At 34.1% G+C, this 16,739-nt stretch overlaps 3 protein-coding genes across 5 annotated transcripts; 2 read left to right on the top strand and 1 right to left on the bottom strand.

The window, feature by feature from the left end:
• Positions 1-4,921: 4,921 nt before the first annotated feature.
• Positions 4,922-6,351, top strand: LOC135127571 (glycine N-methyltransferase). Its single transcript, XM_064054055.1, has 7 exons — positions 4,922-5,026; positions 5,087-5,313; positions 5,368-5,495; positions 5,544-5,679; positions 5,731-5,851; positions 5,900-6,033; positions 6,085-6,351. The coding sequence occupies exons 2-7, from the start codon at positions 5,108-5,110 to the stop codon at positions 6,257-6,259; spliced, it is 900 nt and encodes a 299-aa protein (XP_063910125.1). The 5' UTR covers positions 4,922-5,026; positions 5,087-5,107; the 3' UTR covers positions 6,260-6,351.
• Positions 6,352-6,512: 161 nt separating this feature from the next.
• LOC135127583 (uncharacterized) lies at positions 6,513-8,336 on the bottom strand. Its single transcript, XM_064054067.1, has 3 exons — positions 8,227-8,336; positions 8,028-8,168; positions 6,513-7,234 (listed from the first exon to the last, which is right to left on the bottom strand). The coding sequence occupies exons 2-3, from the start codon at positions 8,044-8,046 to the stop codon at positions 6,627-6,629; spliced, it is 627 nt and encodes a 208-aa protein (XP_063910137.1). The 5' UTR covers positions 8,047-8,168; positions 8,227-8,336; the 3' UTR covers positions 6,513-6,626.
• Positions 8,337-8,988: 652 nt separating this feature from the next.
• LOC135127558 (alpha-N-acetylglucosaminidase-like) lies at positions 8,989-12,350 on the top strand. 3 transcript variants are annotated; one of them, XM_064054036.1, is made up of 14 exons: positions 8,989-9,161; positions 9,206-9,372; positions 9,425-9,822; positions 9,872-10,033; positions 10,081-10,210; positions 10,255-10,400; positions 10,447-10,531; positions 10,739-10,888; positions 10,943-11,158; positions 11,206-11,292; positions 11,342-11,532; positions 11,583-11,797; positions 11,849-12,019; positions 12,214-12,350. In XM_064054036.1, the coding sequence occupies exons 1-14, from the start codon at positions 9,101-9,103 to the stop codon at positions 12,315-12,317; spliced, it is 2,283 nt and encodes a 760-aa protein (XP_063910106.1). In that variant the 5' UTR covers positions 8,989-9,100; the 3' UTR covers positions 12,318-12,350. The 3 variants fall into 3 exon arrangements, with proteins under 3 accessions (XP_063910106.1, XP_063910116.1, XP_063910098.1); XM_064054046.1 differs by lacking the exon at positions 10,447-10,531 and adding an exon at positions 10,547-10,631 and having other exon boundaries at positions 8,991-9,161; positions 9,209-9,372; XM_064054028.1 differs by lacking the exon at positions 10,447-10,531 and adding an exon at positions 10,547-10,631 and having other exon boundaries at positions 8,991-9,161.
• Positions 12,351-16,739: the final 4,389 nt, after the last annotated feature.

Genomic DNA, 16,739 nt, shown 5'->3' with positions numbered 1-16,739 from the left:
GTCGCAGCGAGCTGCAGGTAAGGTTATGGCGCCCGCTGGTGGGGCTACTCCCGCACAGGGATGGACTCGGCGAGCGCCCACGAGGGGCGATGCGTGACGCCGGACGGCGAAAAGCGAAAAAAGGAGACTATTTGGCGAGGAACCAGTTTGGGCGATGGCTTTTTTGTGCTTTTGTGGACACGAAATGGTCTTTTCGGGCTTTGCTTGCAGATTGCTTTGGTTTCCAAAGGAAGTTTATCCAAAGAGAAACATGTTAAAGCGATGATGGATCTGAAAACAGTTCTAAAAACTCCCTTTTACGAAAGACTGCAATAACTGAAAAGTTCAAAAACGACAAGAATGAAAATACAAAAATTTGGTTAAGCCTCACAGACTACGACTTTAATATTAAATCAAGTTGCTTCATACACAAATTGAATTATTGGAGGTTTCCCTTACAGAAATTTAGGAACATTGTTGATCAGTTTTGTTTCAGAATATTCTCAAATATGGGTCAAATCTTAGGCCTCGGTTGGTTTTATTACTTATAAATGACACTGACTTGAATTCAGTCTTCTCTGGTCTTGTCTTAAATACATCTAGGTGTAAAACTGTCAACTTTTCAAGAAAGTTATATATTTTAGATTCCATAGAAAACATTTAGGAATTATTTCCAACGAACATGTTTCAGATATCGTTGGAACTATATTTTGGGATCCCATTCAGCCGAATCGAATCTATTTCCAGGATTTTTTTTAATTCTTGTATTTCTATTCCCTGATCGTAAGCTAGGAAGTACTGTAACCGAATCCATCAGACGATTGGCTGCTTCGGTGTTTTCTCGACGTTTCATGACCCTTGGAGAACGAAAAATAGGTCTCCCGTTTGCGTCCATCTGTCTGTCTTTTTCTGTGTGCGTGTCTATATATCTGCCGTCTGTCCGGACTTTTATTAGACAGCTAATCTCTCTGAATGTTTTAGGAATATCGTGTAGACAGTAAAGCGCTATCCAAAATTTGTCTAACCAATAATTTGATTACGTGCCCTCAAAATTTTGTAAATTAAATATTTTTAAATTTTATAAAATAATATACTCCTACGCTTGTAGTTTATGAATCCGCCTTGATTTTTAATCACAATTACATTACAAAACTATTTGTGCAAAATTTGCAGCATATAAGCGATATCTTCGCGCACAATTTTACAAACTCAAATTTTATAATTTTTGACAGAAGCGTGATTTGTTAGACTGTACTTTAGAAGCGACAAAAGTTCTCTCAAAATTAGCCCTCCAACAATGGGATGACGTCATCTACAAAATTTACATTAGCAATTGTTATTTAAATTTTATAAAATAACATACACCCGCACTTGTGTTTGATGAATCCGTGTTGAGTTTTTAACTTTGACATCCAGATATTTAAAAAAAAATTAAAATTGCATACCAACATTTTGCAATTTCACTTTGAAACTGCAAATCGAATGCTCTGAAATCTTGCAAACGTTCTAAGGTTGATAAATAAAATTTACCCATTTATCCCCTCCAAAAAAATTGATGACGTATTCCCAAAATTTTGTCAACTGGATCCTATCTAAAATATGCAAAATATTATGAACCTGTACTTGTGGTTAAAATGCAAATCTTTTTGATACCAGCAAACAACTGACCGTTGACTCTCAGCTTGTTCGCATACAACTGTCCTGAGAGATTAGAGCCACCTGAATACAGATTTTTTTTTGATCACGGCGCGCAACTGACCCATACTCCTGGATTGTACGCTACTGATAAATAAAAGTTATAATTATTAACTATAGTAGAATTCTTTTAGCAACATGTTGTGAAGCTGTACCAGTTAGAATCTGCTATATTTCTGTTTCTGATTCTAATAAAATCTTACAATTTGTTTCTCTCATTTTTTTGCTATAATTCAAAATGTTCTAATTTTAAAGGCGTATGAAAAATTTAGGTCAAAGCACAATAAAATTCTCTACAAGTCTATTTGTATTTCACATTAAAATACTGTACTTATTGTCTTCATACAAAACAAACTCTTTATACGTTGTAATTTTTGTAAGAAAAATTACAACAAAATTTCGAAAAATATCATTTCTTCTACATGTTCTTTAAATTTTATAAATAGCATGCTCCTGTATGTGTAATCTATGAGTCCGTGTTGAGTTTTTACCCTTGGCAGCCAGAATTTTGGGAAAAATCAAAATTGTTTGACAATTCGGTGATACCTTGCAGATATTTTAATAGCATTGGAAACTGGTTTTTACTTTATAGGGTTATCACAAAATGAAAATCCCAAAATCAAATTTTGTAATTTTTTGAAAAGCCGCGACTTTCAGAAAAACTCAAATTTCATAATCCATGCTTGTGTTTTCGTCAGACATCAAACTTGTTTATACAAAATCTGATAATTGTAATATATTAATTCGATCACCGATTTATAACGTACCTAATACGTGAACATTTTAAATTAACTTGCGACGTTTCATCAATTCTGTTATAATGTTATAAAATGCAAAGAAATGTCTAAAAGTTCATACACGACGTCACTACGTTTTTAAATTTATTATATTACCTACACACATTATACCAAAAATGGTTAACGGCCCATTAAGGCCTTTTTAAACGCTGAAATGTATGTGCATAATTGCCATAATTTCTTCTTTACGGAAAGTTACACGAAACAGTGACCATAAAAAAATACAACTGTCAGGAACTTTTTGTGAATATGCAATTTTTTAAATATAATATAATACACAAATTTGAGTGAGTCTAAAAAATATAAACGTATTTTAGAAAAACACACTTTTTAATTATTTTCAAGATGACGTCATCAGTTTCCAAACGGGGATAAAGACAGAGATTTTATCTAATGTAATCATAAACAAACTTGCATAATTTAATGACAATATATAGCACGCGACAAACGACAGGTAAACATACAGGCAAACAAGTTCCTAATCGAAGTAAAAAACTCATTCTTGTGCGCTAAAATACCATTTCGCAAACTAGTTTTGTAAATATCTACTTGAAATTCCTTGCTATTTGCTATTTATACTCTATTCAGTGAGCAAAATAGTCTTACTGAAAATTTAACTTCGACATCTACATATTTAATTTTCAAATCGCGCATACAAGATTAGCGCATAGCAGTTTCTGACCCAATAAATATTTGCAAAGTAGTTTGAATGTGTGCAGCTACAAATCAACATCTTGTAATTTTGTATTAATAGCTATAATAATGCGGTTCCCCCACGTCCACATGTTCACATTCAAACCATTTAAAAAACAAAATATACTTTCCAAGGCCGGCGAATAAATCTGTCATATTTAAACTTCCACATCAGAGTGTGTAGAATATGGAGTGTGTTTTCTGTAATTAAAAGATAGGTATCGACGACGAGAAAAAAACTATTGGGAGTTATTCTCTGTAAAAACAAAAGTGATGTCAGTGTTAAAATTTGTTTAGGCAAAAATTTCAGGAAATATTTAGTGGTCACAATTCATTCACATCCTGTCAAGTCTATTTAAACATAAAGACGGAAAGTAAACGCTGTTAAACATTATGTTATTTATTCATATATAGTCGTAATTTTTTATTTGCCATTTATCTATTTATAGTTCTAAAGATATTTCCCACTTACTAGTTTGCTTCCAAATGAAGCCAGTTCCACGAAGAAACCATCACTCCAGGTGGAGTTTAAGCATATGTAGTCCGTACAGCCTTGTGTATAACGTGTTGCCTAACATCGACTAGAAACAACTATACAAAATTTCATCAATTTGTTTGAAAACGTCAACTAATTTTTAAATCCACATTTTTGTTTGTTTGTCAGCAGCCTTGAAACGTCAGTCACTTAATTTTTTAAACAACTGATGCAAAAGTTGCACACAAAATTCTATTACAGCTATGTAACAATAACTACGAAGTCAACAGCTATTTAAATGTTCTTTTCTGAAAATAATGTTAAATTCAATGTCAAAAGTTTATATTTTTGCAGTTGAATGTGTTTAACAAAAAGCCACAGTGTCCGATGTTATCAAACCTATACATACAACAAAGACAGTTTTAAAAATCTATAAAAAAATGTTTTGATTAATTATCTGTGTTAGTATTATACACAGAACGTGACTTTCATGATCGGTTTGTACATTTTTTGAATGAAAAATATAAATAGTACCAATCTTGATAATTTAGTTTAAATATAATTTTTGCAGATAATTAAATATTACAACGTAATTCGAGACAGGTTGAACCAAAAGTATTTATCAGAAACGAAATGAAACAATATTACTTTTAATCTTGCCAGGCAACTAAATTAACAAAGTAATTAATAATAATCTTAGATTAACTAATTAAATTTCTTAACAGTCTACGTAACAATGAGTAAAACAAGTAGTATCGATACGACTCTGAGGTCAATTCCGACGACCTGATAAAGTTCTTCATAAATTTCATTTTGTTTATATCTCCGTTAACATAATAGGTACACATAATAATTTATCCTTATTTACTATACATATAAACCACTCAGTATTTTGTCTATGATGACTCGACAAAAAAAAGATTCCTAGAAACCGAATAAAGTAGTTCAGAGATGATGCAACTTTTTACCTTCAAGCATACATGCAGTTTGACTCCCATTCAGAAAAGTGACGTTTCACTGAGATAATGACAGAGTGATTGCATAATTATCGCTTGAATGCATTGAACCTGATAAAACTGTGCGTATTAAGATGTTGAAAGAGACTAAAATACCTAGAGTTCAAAATAACACAATTAGCAAATCCGCTGTTTTTAATAAAATTATTGAAAAATACGCATTTTGTGATAACGACATATAATAACAATAGCAACAAGAATCCTGTTGTCCCACAAGACAGTTTAACATTGTATAAGAGGAATTTTACTGTTATCGCATGATGCAACATAAAATAAAAAATATTTTCCCCCACTAGTTCGTTGGGTATATAAGCCCTCCACTTGTGACCATGGGGCTCATCATCCTGATCTAGTTCAAACCAGTTGTAAAGGTATTCTACGAAAATTACAACCCGTAAGTCCTAAATAAATTTGATTTTTTAAATTTTTAGGTCACTAATTCCAGCGATATTATGGCTGACAGTGTTTTCCATACACGTTCCGTGGGGGCAGCCGTCGAAGGCATAAAAGACCAATATGCCGACGGCAAAGCCGCCAAAATTTGGGAAGTTTTTGTAGGGGACAAAAATTCCAGAACCCAAAATTACAAAAATTTCTTAGTTGGTCTTCTGAAACAAAAAGGATGCAGAAGAATTCTAGATGTGGCTTGTGGAACCGGGTAAGTCAAAAAAATTTTCATTGAAAACAAGTGTTTCAATTTTTGAACTTACAGTATCGACTCCGTCATGTTATTAGAAGAGGGTTTCGAAGTTGTCTCTGTGGATGCTTCCGACAAAATGTTAAAATACGCTTTGAAAGCAAGATGGAACAGAAGAGACGAGCCCGCATTCTATAACTGGGGTAAGAATTAACTAAATTTCCGAATTGTGGGTAATTTTATTTTCTTAGTAATCGAAGAAGCAAACTGGTTAACCCTCGACAGCGATATTGAACAACTTGTGGGTAATGGCTTCGACGCAGTAATTTGCTTGGGGAATTCCTTTGCCCACTTACTTGACTCATTTGGTGATCAAAGAGAGCAAAAGTAGGTTTATCAATTCCTAGTAATTATTGTCATTAATTATGTGCGCCGTAGACAAGCTATCAAAAATTTCGAAAAATGTGTTAAACCTGGAGGCCTTTTGTTAATCGATCACAGAAATTATGACCACATTATTAACGAAGGAAGCACACCATCGAAATGCATTTACTACAATGTGAGAATATTTTCTTTTAGAAATAATTTATTTTTACAAAAATTTTAGAGCAAACACATGACTGATATTAAAACTTCAGTATTATACGTGTCCGGTAAACCAGCTCTGGTTACTTTGGATTACTTAATCGACGCTTCGTCCATTTACGGCAAAAACGAAGAAATTAATTACGATCAGGTCACGTATGTCTGATTTTACAATCGTCCAACAAAAATACATAGATGCACTTTTAGCGAATTTCGACTTTCGTATTACCCACACCGACTTGAAGTTTTTAAAAACATGCTGGTAGAAGCTTTTGGAGAAAGATCAAAGTTTGACTTATATGGCGACTTTAAAGACTTGGAAGAAATAGAAAACCCTGCTTTCTACATTCACGTGGTGGAGAAAGCTAGAAGGATGGTTTAACGAAATCCCCAATAATTTATATATTGTTTTCAAAATGTAACTAATAAGTATGTAACTATTTTATAAGTTTTAGTAAAGTTTTTGTGCTTATATATTGATAATTAGAAGATCCTAGTAACCGTTCTAAAAATTCTGCACGGAAACAAACAAAAACAAAAAATATATCGCAACGATTGTGTCACTCGACCCTCTGGCGGATCACGAAGTACGTTAATATTTCAACATAGTATGCATAATCGATAAAAATAAAAAATAATTTAATGCTTTTTAATACAGAATAAATGCTATCAAAAACGTAATACATTACATGTAAAAATATTAAAACAATAAGAAACACAAAATATCAAATTATAAGAATGGTAAAACCTCAGAAGTGTTCTGACACCGCTTTAACACCATATACGACGATGTCTTCTTCTGTCAAGTATCTGGATAAAGAATGCCACTCCTCCAGAAGACCTAAATTCCACAGTTTGTGATCAATGTTATCCAATTTACATTGGAACATATTTAGTAACAATTTCTTAAAGCTGCTTTGTAATTCTTCTTCAATGAATTCTTTTACATCTTCATTAGGAGTTACGCACCAACCAATATATTTCACTAGATCTTCTTCAGACACGGTCTGTCTAAGTCTTTTAATTTCATGTATTACTTGTGGGTGTATTTTTCTGTAATCCTTTCGATTGAGCAGCAATTTTGTTTTTTCCCTCTGCAAAATTAGCTGCTTTAAATTGCTCTTTAAAACCTGTTCGATGCTGTGGACGAGCCGTTTGTCGTCTTCTGATAGTTTGTCTTGCTTAATATTATTTGAATACAAAAGCTCCTGGTCTGGCTCATCTTTTATAGTCATCATCTCGTCTAAAGAATATGTTGACTGGTCCAGTTTTCCTTCTTTTTCGTACTTGATGAACATAGCGTCCCAACGCTTGCGTCGTGAGGAACACAAGGCCTGGACATGCTTAATAAATGCGCCTAAAAATAAATTATGAAGTTTCATTAGGGCGCTAATACTTGTAACATTGCTATACTAAACAACAAGAATCTATTCAATACAAATTTTAGATCTGCTTTAACCCTATTGCGAAAGTTTGGAACGCTATATAAATGCTGAATATTCATCCCCTCCAAAAAAGTGACTGCGTCATCTTCAATATCTGCATACAATTTTGTAATCCACTTCTATTTTAACTGCACGCATTCATTTATTATCAATAACAATTTTTAATTGTCACATTTTACAACTTATTTCCAAAATTGGGAACACAGTTTACGTTGTTCGTGACGAAATTAGTATAGTTGTCACCGTTAAAAAAAACTGATGACATCATTGCACAAAAATATATATTAAACAAACTGTAGTGTGCGTATGGGAGTGTAAATACAAAAATTTAACTTGGCATTTTCTGATTCTAGAATCCTGTACAATTAAATGAAACTTTTATTTAACAATAGTTTAATATTACGTCATCAGTTCTCTGCAGTAAAAGAAAAAAGAAATTTGGAAAATTTGATGTGTACTTTTTAGTGGTTCAGGTGTTCTATCTGTAATGTAGATATTTGTAATACTGTTATTTAATTAAACGATTTTCGTAGAAAACGTTTGTTATACAAACCAAAAATAACAATATAATAATATTACAAATTTCTGCTTTAACTTGACAACATAATTCACTGCCTACTTGAAGTTGACGCTCATTCACATGAACTCTTATTTTTTCCCAATATCCAACATTCATCATAATTAAAATATAGCATGATTACCCACCTTTATGAATTGGCCCCATTTGGTTTTAAAAAACTGGAATCAGCGTGACTTAAACTTACTACACTTATTTTTTTTTAATATATTAATTATGAAAAAGAACTTTAGTTGACCTACATAACCTCAAAACACAAACTCCAGCACCTGCAATAGAAATTATAAACATGTGTGTAAATCATTTAAATATTGTTCATAATCTTACAACACTAAGAACATATCTTTAAAAAACTTTCACTGGATGTATGTTTCTAACAAAACTTCGAAACTACGAAAAATTAACGGAAATCAAAACAGAGAACTTGTGCGCATGAATGCGTATTAAATGCGTATTCCAAGCTTTCAGTTCTCTATTCGCTGTTTGTATTAATCGGTTTTAACAAAATCCTTGCCTACTAGATGGCGCTTGCGCGTCTATTTGAAATATTCAGTGACGTAGGTAGGATAAATTAAAACATAGGTATCTATAAATGTTTATGAATGTATCTAGCTGTTATTTTTTGAAACTTGTGAAATTTAACAATAATAAAGTAATAAATGATAATGATCAGAAGGCCTTAATCATTATGTTCTAAACCTACATTTTTTTCTTTTCAATATGGGTTTGGTAACTTAACAGTTGCCTATAAAAATGTTGAAAAAAACTCCTCTTCTCCACATATTTTAGAATCTTTTTTGCATTCTATGTTTGTTTTTTGACGTTTATACCGAGGTCTTTTCATATTTCGATATCGTCAACCAAAAGTGAAACATTACCTATAAAATAAAATTCATTGCCCTAGTGAACAACCGGTATTCTTAGAAGAACATTATAATTCGACACATGATCACCAAACCTGCTTATATCTTTATCACTTTTGATAATATCAATATGTGTCTTCGAAAATATTTGCGAAATATTGACTAGATAACACAACAAACACTCCACTTTAAACATAACTAAGCTCGTGAAGTCAATGATTATCATCTTAAGTGAATGACTACCTCGTTATCAGAGCAGCCGATACAGAGTTCAGAGTTTACAAACAGGGCTTCAGTTCATATCTAACATTAACACCGTAAGGTACTACAAAATTAGAATGAAACACCTTGCATACTTAGTAATTGCAATTAATCTCATTAACATAAGTTCTACTAATGGTAAGTTCTAAAAATAGTGACACAACTTAAATCAAAATCACTAGCAGGTGCAGATTTTTCGTCAACTCTGGGCCACATTAAACCAAAAGGGTCTTCTGAAACTCAAGCAGATGCTGTTAGAGAGTTAATCCAGAGGTTGCTTCCTGATCAAGCGACATTGTTCTCTATCACTGTGGAACCAAATTTGAATGGAGCTAAAGACACGTTTCATGTAAAGTATGCCTACTTATTTTTCACCAGTGAAAACTTAAGTTCTTTTGAAGATAGAGAAAACATCTGATAATATTGTTCAAATAAGTGCAACTACTGGAGTAGCTGCAGCAGCTGGTTTCAACTACTATCTTAAATATTTTTGCAACTGTCATGTATCCTGGGAAGCTTCACAGTTAAATTTACCTGAAGAGTTACCAGATGTTAACATCACCGTTACGTTGAACGACAAATTTCGATATTACCAAAATGTTTGTACCACGAGCTATAGTTTTGTTTGGTGGGACTGGACCCAGTGGGAAAAACACATAGACTGGATGGTTTTAAATGGATTCAATCTGGTTCTGGCTTTCAATGGACAAGAAGCTATCTGGGAACGAGTTTACAAAAAATTTGACTTAACTGATGATGATATCAATGAACATTTTACCGGACCTGCGTTCTTATCATGGTAGGATTAATTTTTCCTTAAGTTATATTATATAATTAAAGAATTGTAGGTTGAGAATGGGAAACATTAGGGGATGGGGAGGTCCTTTATCTCCAGCCTGGCACCAGAGATCTCTAACTCTACAGAAGCAAATTTTGCAAAGGTTGCGCGATTTTGGGGTAATACCAGTGCTGCCAGCTTTTGCAGGACACCTCCCCAGAGCTTTCAAAAGGTACAACTTAACTTATTACAGCTTTTATTCAAATTTACAATTTTTAGACTCTATCCTGACGCCAACATGGTGGAAATCGGTTCCTGGAACAACTTCAACTCTACTTATTGTTGCCCTTACTTTTTAGACCCCACGGAAGATTTATTCAACCAAATTGGATCAACTTTTTTGTCAGAAGTGAATACTACTTTGTACTTTGATTGATACAGCAAAAATTTTAGTTAATTGCAGAGTTTGGAACTGACCACGTCTACAATTGTGACAGTTTCAACGAAAACACTCCTTCAACCGGCGATCTCACGTATTTGGCAAACGTTGGCCAGGCAATTTACAAAGCGATGACTGATTCAGACCCTGACGCAATATGGTAAATTTAGCTTGTCGTTTGGACTTATCACCTGTTGAAACTTTAGGTTAATGCAGAACTGGATGTTTGTCCATGATACATTTTTTTGGACACATAGTAGAGCTAAAGCTATTTTAACGTCAGTACCTAAAGTAAGTTTGTTTTAGGTTGCTACAAGGGTGGATGTTTTATTTTGATACTTACTGGAACGATACAGAGAGAGTAAAATCTCTTTTAACAAGTATACCGTTGGTATGTTTAAAATAATCTTCTTGGGGTTCAGGTTGCTCTCTGTTTCTTCTTCTCTCTTTTCACATTTCTTGTATTTGTGGGTTTTCTTGTATGTTGTGTTTTTCAAGGGGAAAATGATAGTTCTTGATTTACAATCAGAACAGTGGCCACAGTACGATCGACTGAAAGAATATTTCGGGCAGCCTTTTATTTGGTGTATGTTACATGATTTTGGTGGTACTTTGGGTATGTTTGGATCGTCAACTATTGTGAATGACGTAAGTACTAGTGTTTACAAGCTTATTACAATAATCTAAGCTGTTTAAAATTAGTCGCCAATAAAAGCGAGAAATATGGAAAATAGTACCATGATTGGAACAGGTTTGACGCCTGAGGGGATCAACCAGAATTACGTAATTTATGAATTAATGACTGAATCGGCTTGGAGAGAAACGCCTGCTAATTTAACGACGTGGTTTGATGATTATTCTATGAGAAGATATGGCTTGTCTGACGAAAACGCCAAACAAGCGTGGAGAATTCTTCAGGTAATAAATAACACTCGAGTTGAATCGAACTAAAGATTTTTTAACAGGGAAGTGTTTACGATTACCAAGGCTTAACCAAAATGAGAGGAAAATATGCAGTTACGAAATCCCCAAGTCTGAAAATCTCTATTTGGGTAACAAATCTTCCACCATTTCTCACTTTCAGTAAATAATGACTTTCAGACTTGGTACTCAACTAATGATCTGTTAAATTCTTGGACGAGTCTGTTGGAGGCGGCTGACAACATAGGTAACAATTCTGGATACCTTCACGATTTGGTAGACATAACACGACAAGTTCTTCAAGTCAACGGCGATTTATACTACAAAGAAATTATCAAAGCTTTCCAAAACAAGGATATCGAAAACTTCGAGTAAGTTTGACAAAAACTGTCTTGTCTAGAAGCTAACGTTGTTCTACCAGAAACAACTCCAAGACATTTTTGGAGATTTTCCCCGATCTTGAAGCCATTTTATCAACAAACCGGGATTTCCTCTTGGGACCTTGGCTGGAATCCGCCAAAAGTGCGGCCAATGACAGCACCGAAGCAAAACAGTTTGAGTACAACGCAAGAAACCAAATCACTTTATGGGGACCTCGAGGTGAAATTCTTGATTACGCCAACAAACAATGGGCAGGTAATTTCATTCCGCCGTTATTAATCAACATTAACGAATTTTGCAACGTAGGAGTGGTTTCAAACTTTTTCGCTCCCAGATGGCAGCTGTTCATAAATTACATGAATGAAACTTTGCTTAATGGAGAAGCTTTCAATCAAACTTTTATCAGTGACAAGATGTTTAGAGAAGTTGAAGAGCCATTTACGTTTGACCGAAGTGAATTTCCTGTTGAACCTTTCGGTAAAAGAATTTTCATTTTGCATAACGTGTGGTATTAAAAGTCGTTTAATTATCTTTGTACGTAGTGAATTGGGTCAGAGTATAAGTTAATCAACAAATTACGGTCGTATTACCTGCCAGGCCCACGAGGGTGTGTCGCGGGAGTTAATTTATGAAAATTACTCACACTCTGAAGCTGTTTTTTAATGTTTCAGGAGACACCGTGGAAGTGGCTAGAGAAATTCACAAAAAGTGGCTTTCGGATGACTATAGGAAATTCAAGTTCGTGGCGAGACACAAAAAATATAAAATAGTGTAACTCACGTGTAAATAAATAAAATCGTCTGGGTTATTTCATGAATTAAATTACTGCCACAAGACAAAATACTTTTGTTCTTAGGAAACTTTTACAGATAGCCCTAGCGACTGCACGCAAACCGGTCATTATCCCCGTGTTTACAGGAGTTCAGCCGTGGATTTTGTACAGCCTTGCATAAAAAAAATACTTAATTGAACTGAAATTTCCATATCAGATGGCTCAATCAAAATTAATTTTCTCAACAAAGCAGCTTTGTTGCTTGATCACGTAGTATGGCAACACGTGCCGAGTGATACACTAAGTTAACGTAATACCAATAACTTGCGTAAGTTTACGCTCATTCCAAAATGCACATTAAAAGCTACTTGCTGAAGGATCTTCTAAGCAAGACGTGTTTTAGTGAAATGTTTACTTAATTTTATTTATTTATTTACTGTGTCTTTAATGTCAATAGGTATAGCGCTAACTCAGTACTTCTGTTTGTTCAATGACAGTGGTTATTACTGAATTAATTAAAGAGGTACTTCGGTGCCTTTTTTATTGAGTGTTTTCAAACAGTGATCATAAAAGATTTTTTTCTAATTTTCCAGAAGACGTAATATAACTGTGTACCGATGTCCCTTGTGCTTCAGCCTCCCCTACACACTCTATATCCTAAAATAATTGGATAAAAAATTGGAAATAATGTTCAAGGTTTAAGTGTGTTCAAACACAAAACTCTGACATCGTATCATTATATTTGATTTTTATAAAATCAAAGAAATGAATGTTGTTCATTAAAATGTATTTTCCCCATTTAAAAATAATTGACAATATGGTGGCACTATACTAGTCCTTATTTATTCGTAGAAACCACTTATTTAATTCTTAAATTATTAATTTAAAAAATTAGAACTATGACTTTCAACATATTTCCGTCTCATTAGTGTTGGAAATCAAGCAGAAACTTATATGAAATGCAACCTATTTGTAGAAGGAACTATGATGGCAAATAAGTAATACAATATCTGACAGATTAATGATGTGGAAAGACGAAGTTAATTTATATCAAGTCAGTGGCGGCGTAGCGTGGTTTGGCACCCAGGGCGATTTTCTATTAAGCACCGGGGAGCCCCCATATAATACAACAGCAAATACTAAACGTTCTTACGGATCTTCATTTTGGGAAAATATTCTATGAGGTTATCAAAATTTACTTTCCTCTCTTTTTCAATTGATAACATGAAAATATTGTTTAGTCGCGCTTACCTCATTGTGGACTTTAAACATGATTTTATCAATTTTAATTCTGAAAAGCTCCAATATAGTCCATAAAATTTCCAAAATTATAGAAAATTTATCTTAGATTTTTGTCAGATTTGGAACTATTCATGAACATCTTTTTTTGATGACGTTAGTAGTGGGATTTACAAATTTACTGATGACGTTGAAGTTTCCGCTGACGTTACTTTTAGAGCTGAAAATTATCACTACTTATAAACTCCATTGCCAAGTTGTTGTTTATAGTAACTTTGCCGTATTTAAAGGAGTCGTAGAAGAACAATGGAGGCTTTAAGTTAATTACAACAAAAATTTACCATTTTAGACATGTTTTAAGTTTCTTGTTGTCGAAATAAGTCTACAGATACTAAGAAAAAAAGGCAAAATGTAGCCCCGCCCACCCGCCCTATCTCAATTGTGATGATTTTTTTTATTCGTCGTGAACCAAGAAGGCGGAACTTAAGTGCAAAATCCTTATTTCCCTACGAGAAATTAAAAACATGTTTTTGAGTATCGTGTTCTTCAAAGAATACTATGTATATTAAGAAAAAAGTAAAGCCAAAGATTAGGCCCCACCCATACCCGCCCCGATCTCAATTCTCAATTGTGATAAATTTTTCATTCGTTGTCAAATCGAGGGGTGGGGCTTAATTGCAATATTTGTCTACAAGAATTTACCATTTCAAACATGTTTTAAGTTTCTTGTTCTGAAAAGACGACTACGTGAATTCAGAAAAAAGGCAAAATATAAGCCCCGCCCACCCGCCCTATCTCAATTGTGATGATTTTTTTTTTCATGGTCTAAAGCCAAAGGAGCGGAATTGAATTGCAAAATCCTTATTATTTCTCTATAAGAAATTACCATGTAAGACATTTTTTTGAGTATCATGTTATTCAAAGAATACTAAGTATATTTAGAAAAAAATAAAGCTAAAGATTAAACTCCACCCATACCGACCCTGATCTAAATAGTAATGAAGTTTTCATTCGTTGGCAGACCTAGGGGCGAAGCCTAATTGCAAAATCCACATTTCCTTACAAAAATTTACCATTTTAAATGTGTTTTAAGCTTCTAACAATAAAAAAATCTTCACAATTGAGATGGGTGGGTGGGCGGGGTGTATATTTTGTCTTTTGTCTTAATCTACAACGTATTCTTTGAACAACACAATACTTACTCAAAAACATGTTTTTAATTTCTTTGTAAAGAGTAAGTATTTTGCAGTTAAGCTCCGTCCCCTTGGTTCACACCGAATAAAAAAATCTTCACAATTGAGATAGGGCTGGTGGGCGTTCTTATATTTTGCCTTTTTGTTTTAATATGTGTAGACTTCTTTTCACAACATGAAACTTAAAACATGTTTAAAATGGAAAATTTGTATAAGGAAATGATTTTGCAATTAGACCCCCGCCCCCATAATTGCAAAATCCATATCTTCTTGCAAAAACCATTTCAACCATGTTTTAAGTTTCTTGTTATGAAAAGATGGCTATGTACAGTAGCGGTCATTTCTACGGAACCACTCGATAAAAAGTCAAGTTGGTAGCCCTGTCATCTAGTAGTTTACGCCGAACGCGGTTGGTAGCGGTAGTTGATATGGCAATCGAAATTAGCACAACACGAATGTTTCGGTTGTCCTCAGCTATGCCGCACTGTATCCCGTACAGACTGTATGTTCTGTTCATCTATTTATTAAAATAAAATATCTACATTGACAATGGGGCCATCTAACCTGTCAAATCTTTGACACATATGTTTCCCCCAGAAACCCGTCAAGGTCACTTACACCAAACAAATTTTGAAAATTTACACTAGGGAGTGGTTCTATAGAAAAGATCGCGACTTTATATTAGGAAAAAAAGGCAAAATATAGCCCGCGTACCCTATCTCAATTCTGATGATTTTTTTATTCGCCGTAAGCCGAGGGGCGGAGCTTAATTATAAAATCCTTATTTTTCTACGAGAAATTACCATGTGAAATATGTTCTTAAGTAATTGTTTTATACAAAGAAAACTAAATCTATTAATTAAAAAAGAAAACCAAAAGAGAAGCCCCACCCATCCCTCTCGATCTCAACCGTGATGAATTTTTCATTCGTTGTTAGACCGAGAGGCGGAGCTTAATTGCAAAATCCTTATTTCTCTACAAGAAATAAAAAACATGTTTTGAGTATCGTGTTGTTCAAAGAATACTATGTCTATTAAGAAAAAAACAAGTCAAAAATTAAATAAAATTAAGCCCCATTAAGCCTAATATTAGCGGACCTCATTATCTCGAACAAAATTTGATTTTCGTGGAATTAATGTTGTCAACCAGAAAAATAAATGTACCCCTACTTCAGGGGATTTTTCCTTCAAGTTGGCAGTACTGCACACTACCGAAATTTAATTGGTTGAAAACCCAACGGCAACGTAACGGCGAAAGTTAAAAGTTGGTCATATCGAACGTCACTCTAACGGCGTGCCACCTTTTAACGGCAACGTCAACTGATGATATAAACGACGTATACCTTCGCTGCGTATTTATCTTACAACGGCAACGTCAACGGTAAATAGCAACATCAGCGACAAACTTATAAATCGACCTTTAGGTTGAACAACACTAAATGTTAAAATCAGTTCTATCTTAGAAGGTACTAGTTCCACCCACCCATCCTTTCTTTTACTTAGAAGGTATATCATCTGCCAAAATCAGTTCTATCTTAGAAGGTGCTAGCCCCACCCACCCACCCTCTCTTTTCTTAGAAGGTATATCATCTGCCAAAATCAGTTTTATCTTAAAAGATACTAGCCCCACCCACCCACCCTCTCTTTTCTTAGAAGGTATGTCATTTGCCAAAATCAGTTTTATCTTAGCAGGTACTAGCCCCACCCACGCACCCTTTCTTTTATTAGAAGGTATATCATCTGCCAAAATCAGTTCTATCTTAGAAGGTGCTAGCCCCACTCACCCACCCTCTCTTTTCTTAGAAGGTATATCATCTGCCAAAATCTGTTTTATCTTAAAAGATACTAGCCCCACCTACCCACCCTTTCTTTTCTTAGAAGGTATGTCATCTGCCAAAATCAGTTCTATCTTAGAAGGTGCTAGCCCCACCCACTCACCCCCTCTTTTCTTAGAAGGTATATCATCTGCCAAAATCAGTTTTATCTTAAAAGAT

The sequence above is a fragment of the Zophobas morio genome, unplaced genomic scaffold (genome assembly GCF_036711695.1).
Source record: "Zophobas morio isolate AGI-343-1 ecotype UQ-CSIRO unplaced genomic scaffold, CSIRO_AGI_Zmor_V1 ptg000002l, whole genome shotgun sequence".
NCBI lineage: Eukaryota > Metazoa > Arthropoda > Insecta > Coleoptera > Tenebrionidae > Zophobas > Zophobas morio.
This window is presented reverse-complemented; position numbering and strand designations above follow the sequence as displayed.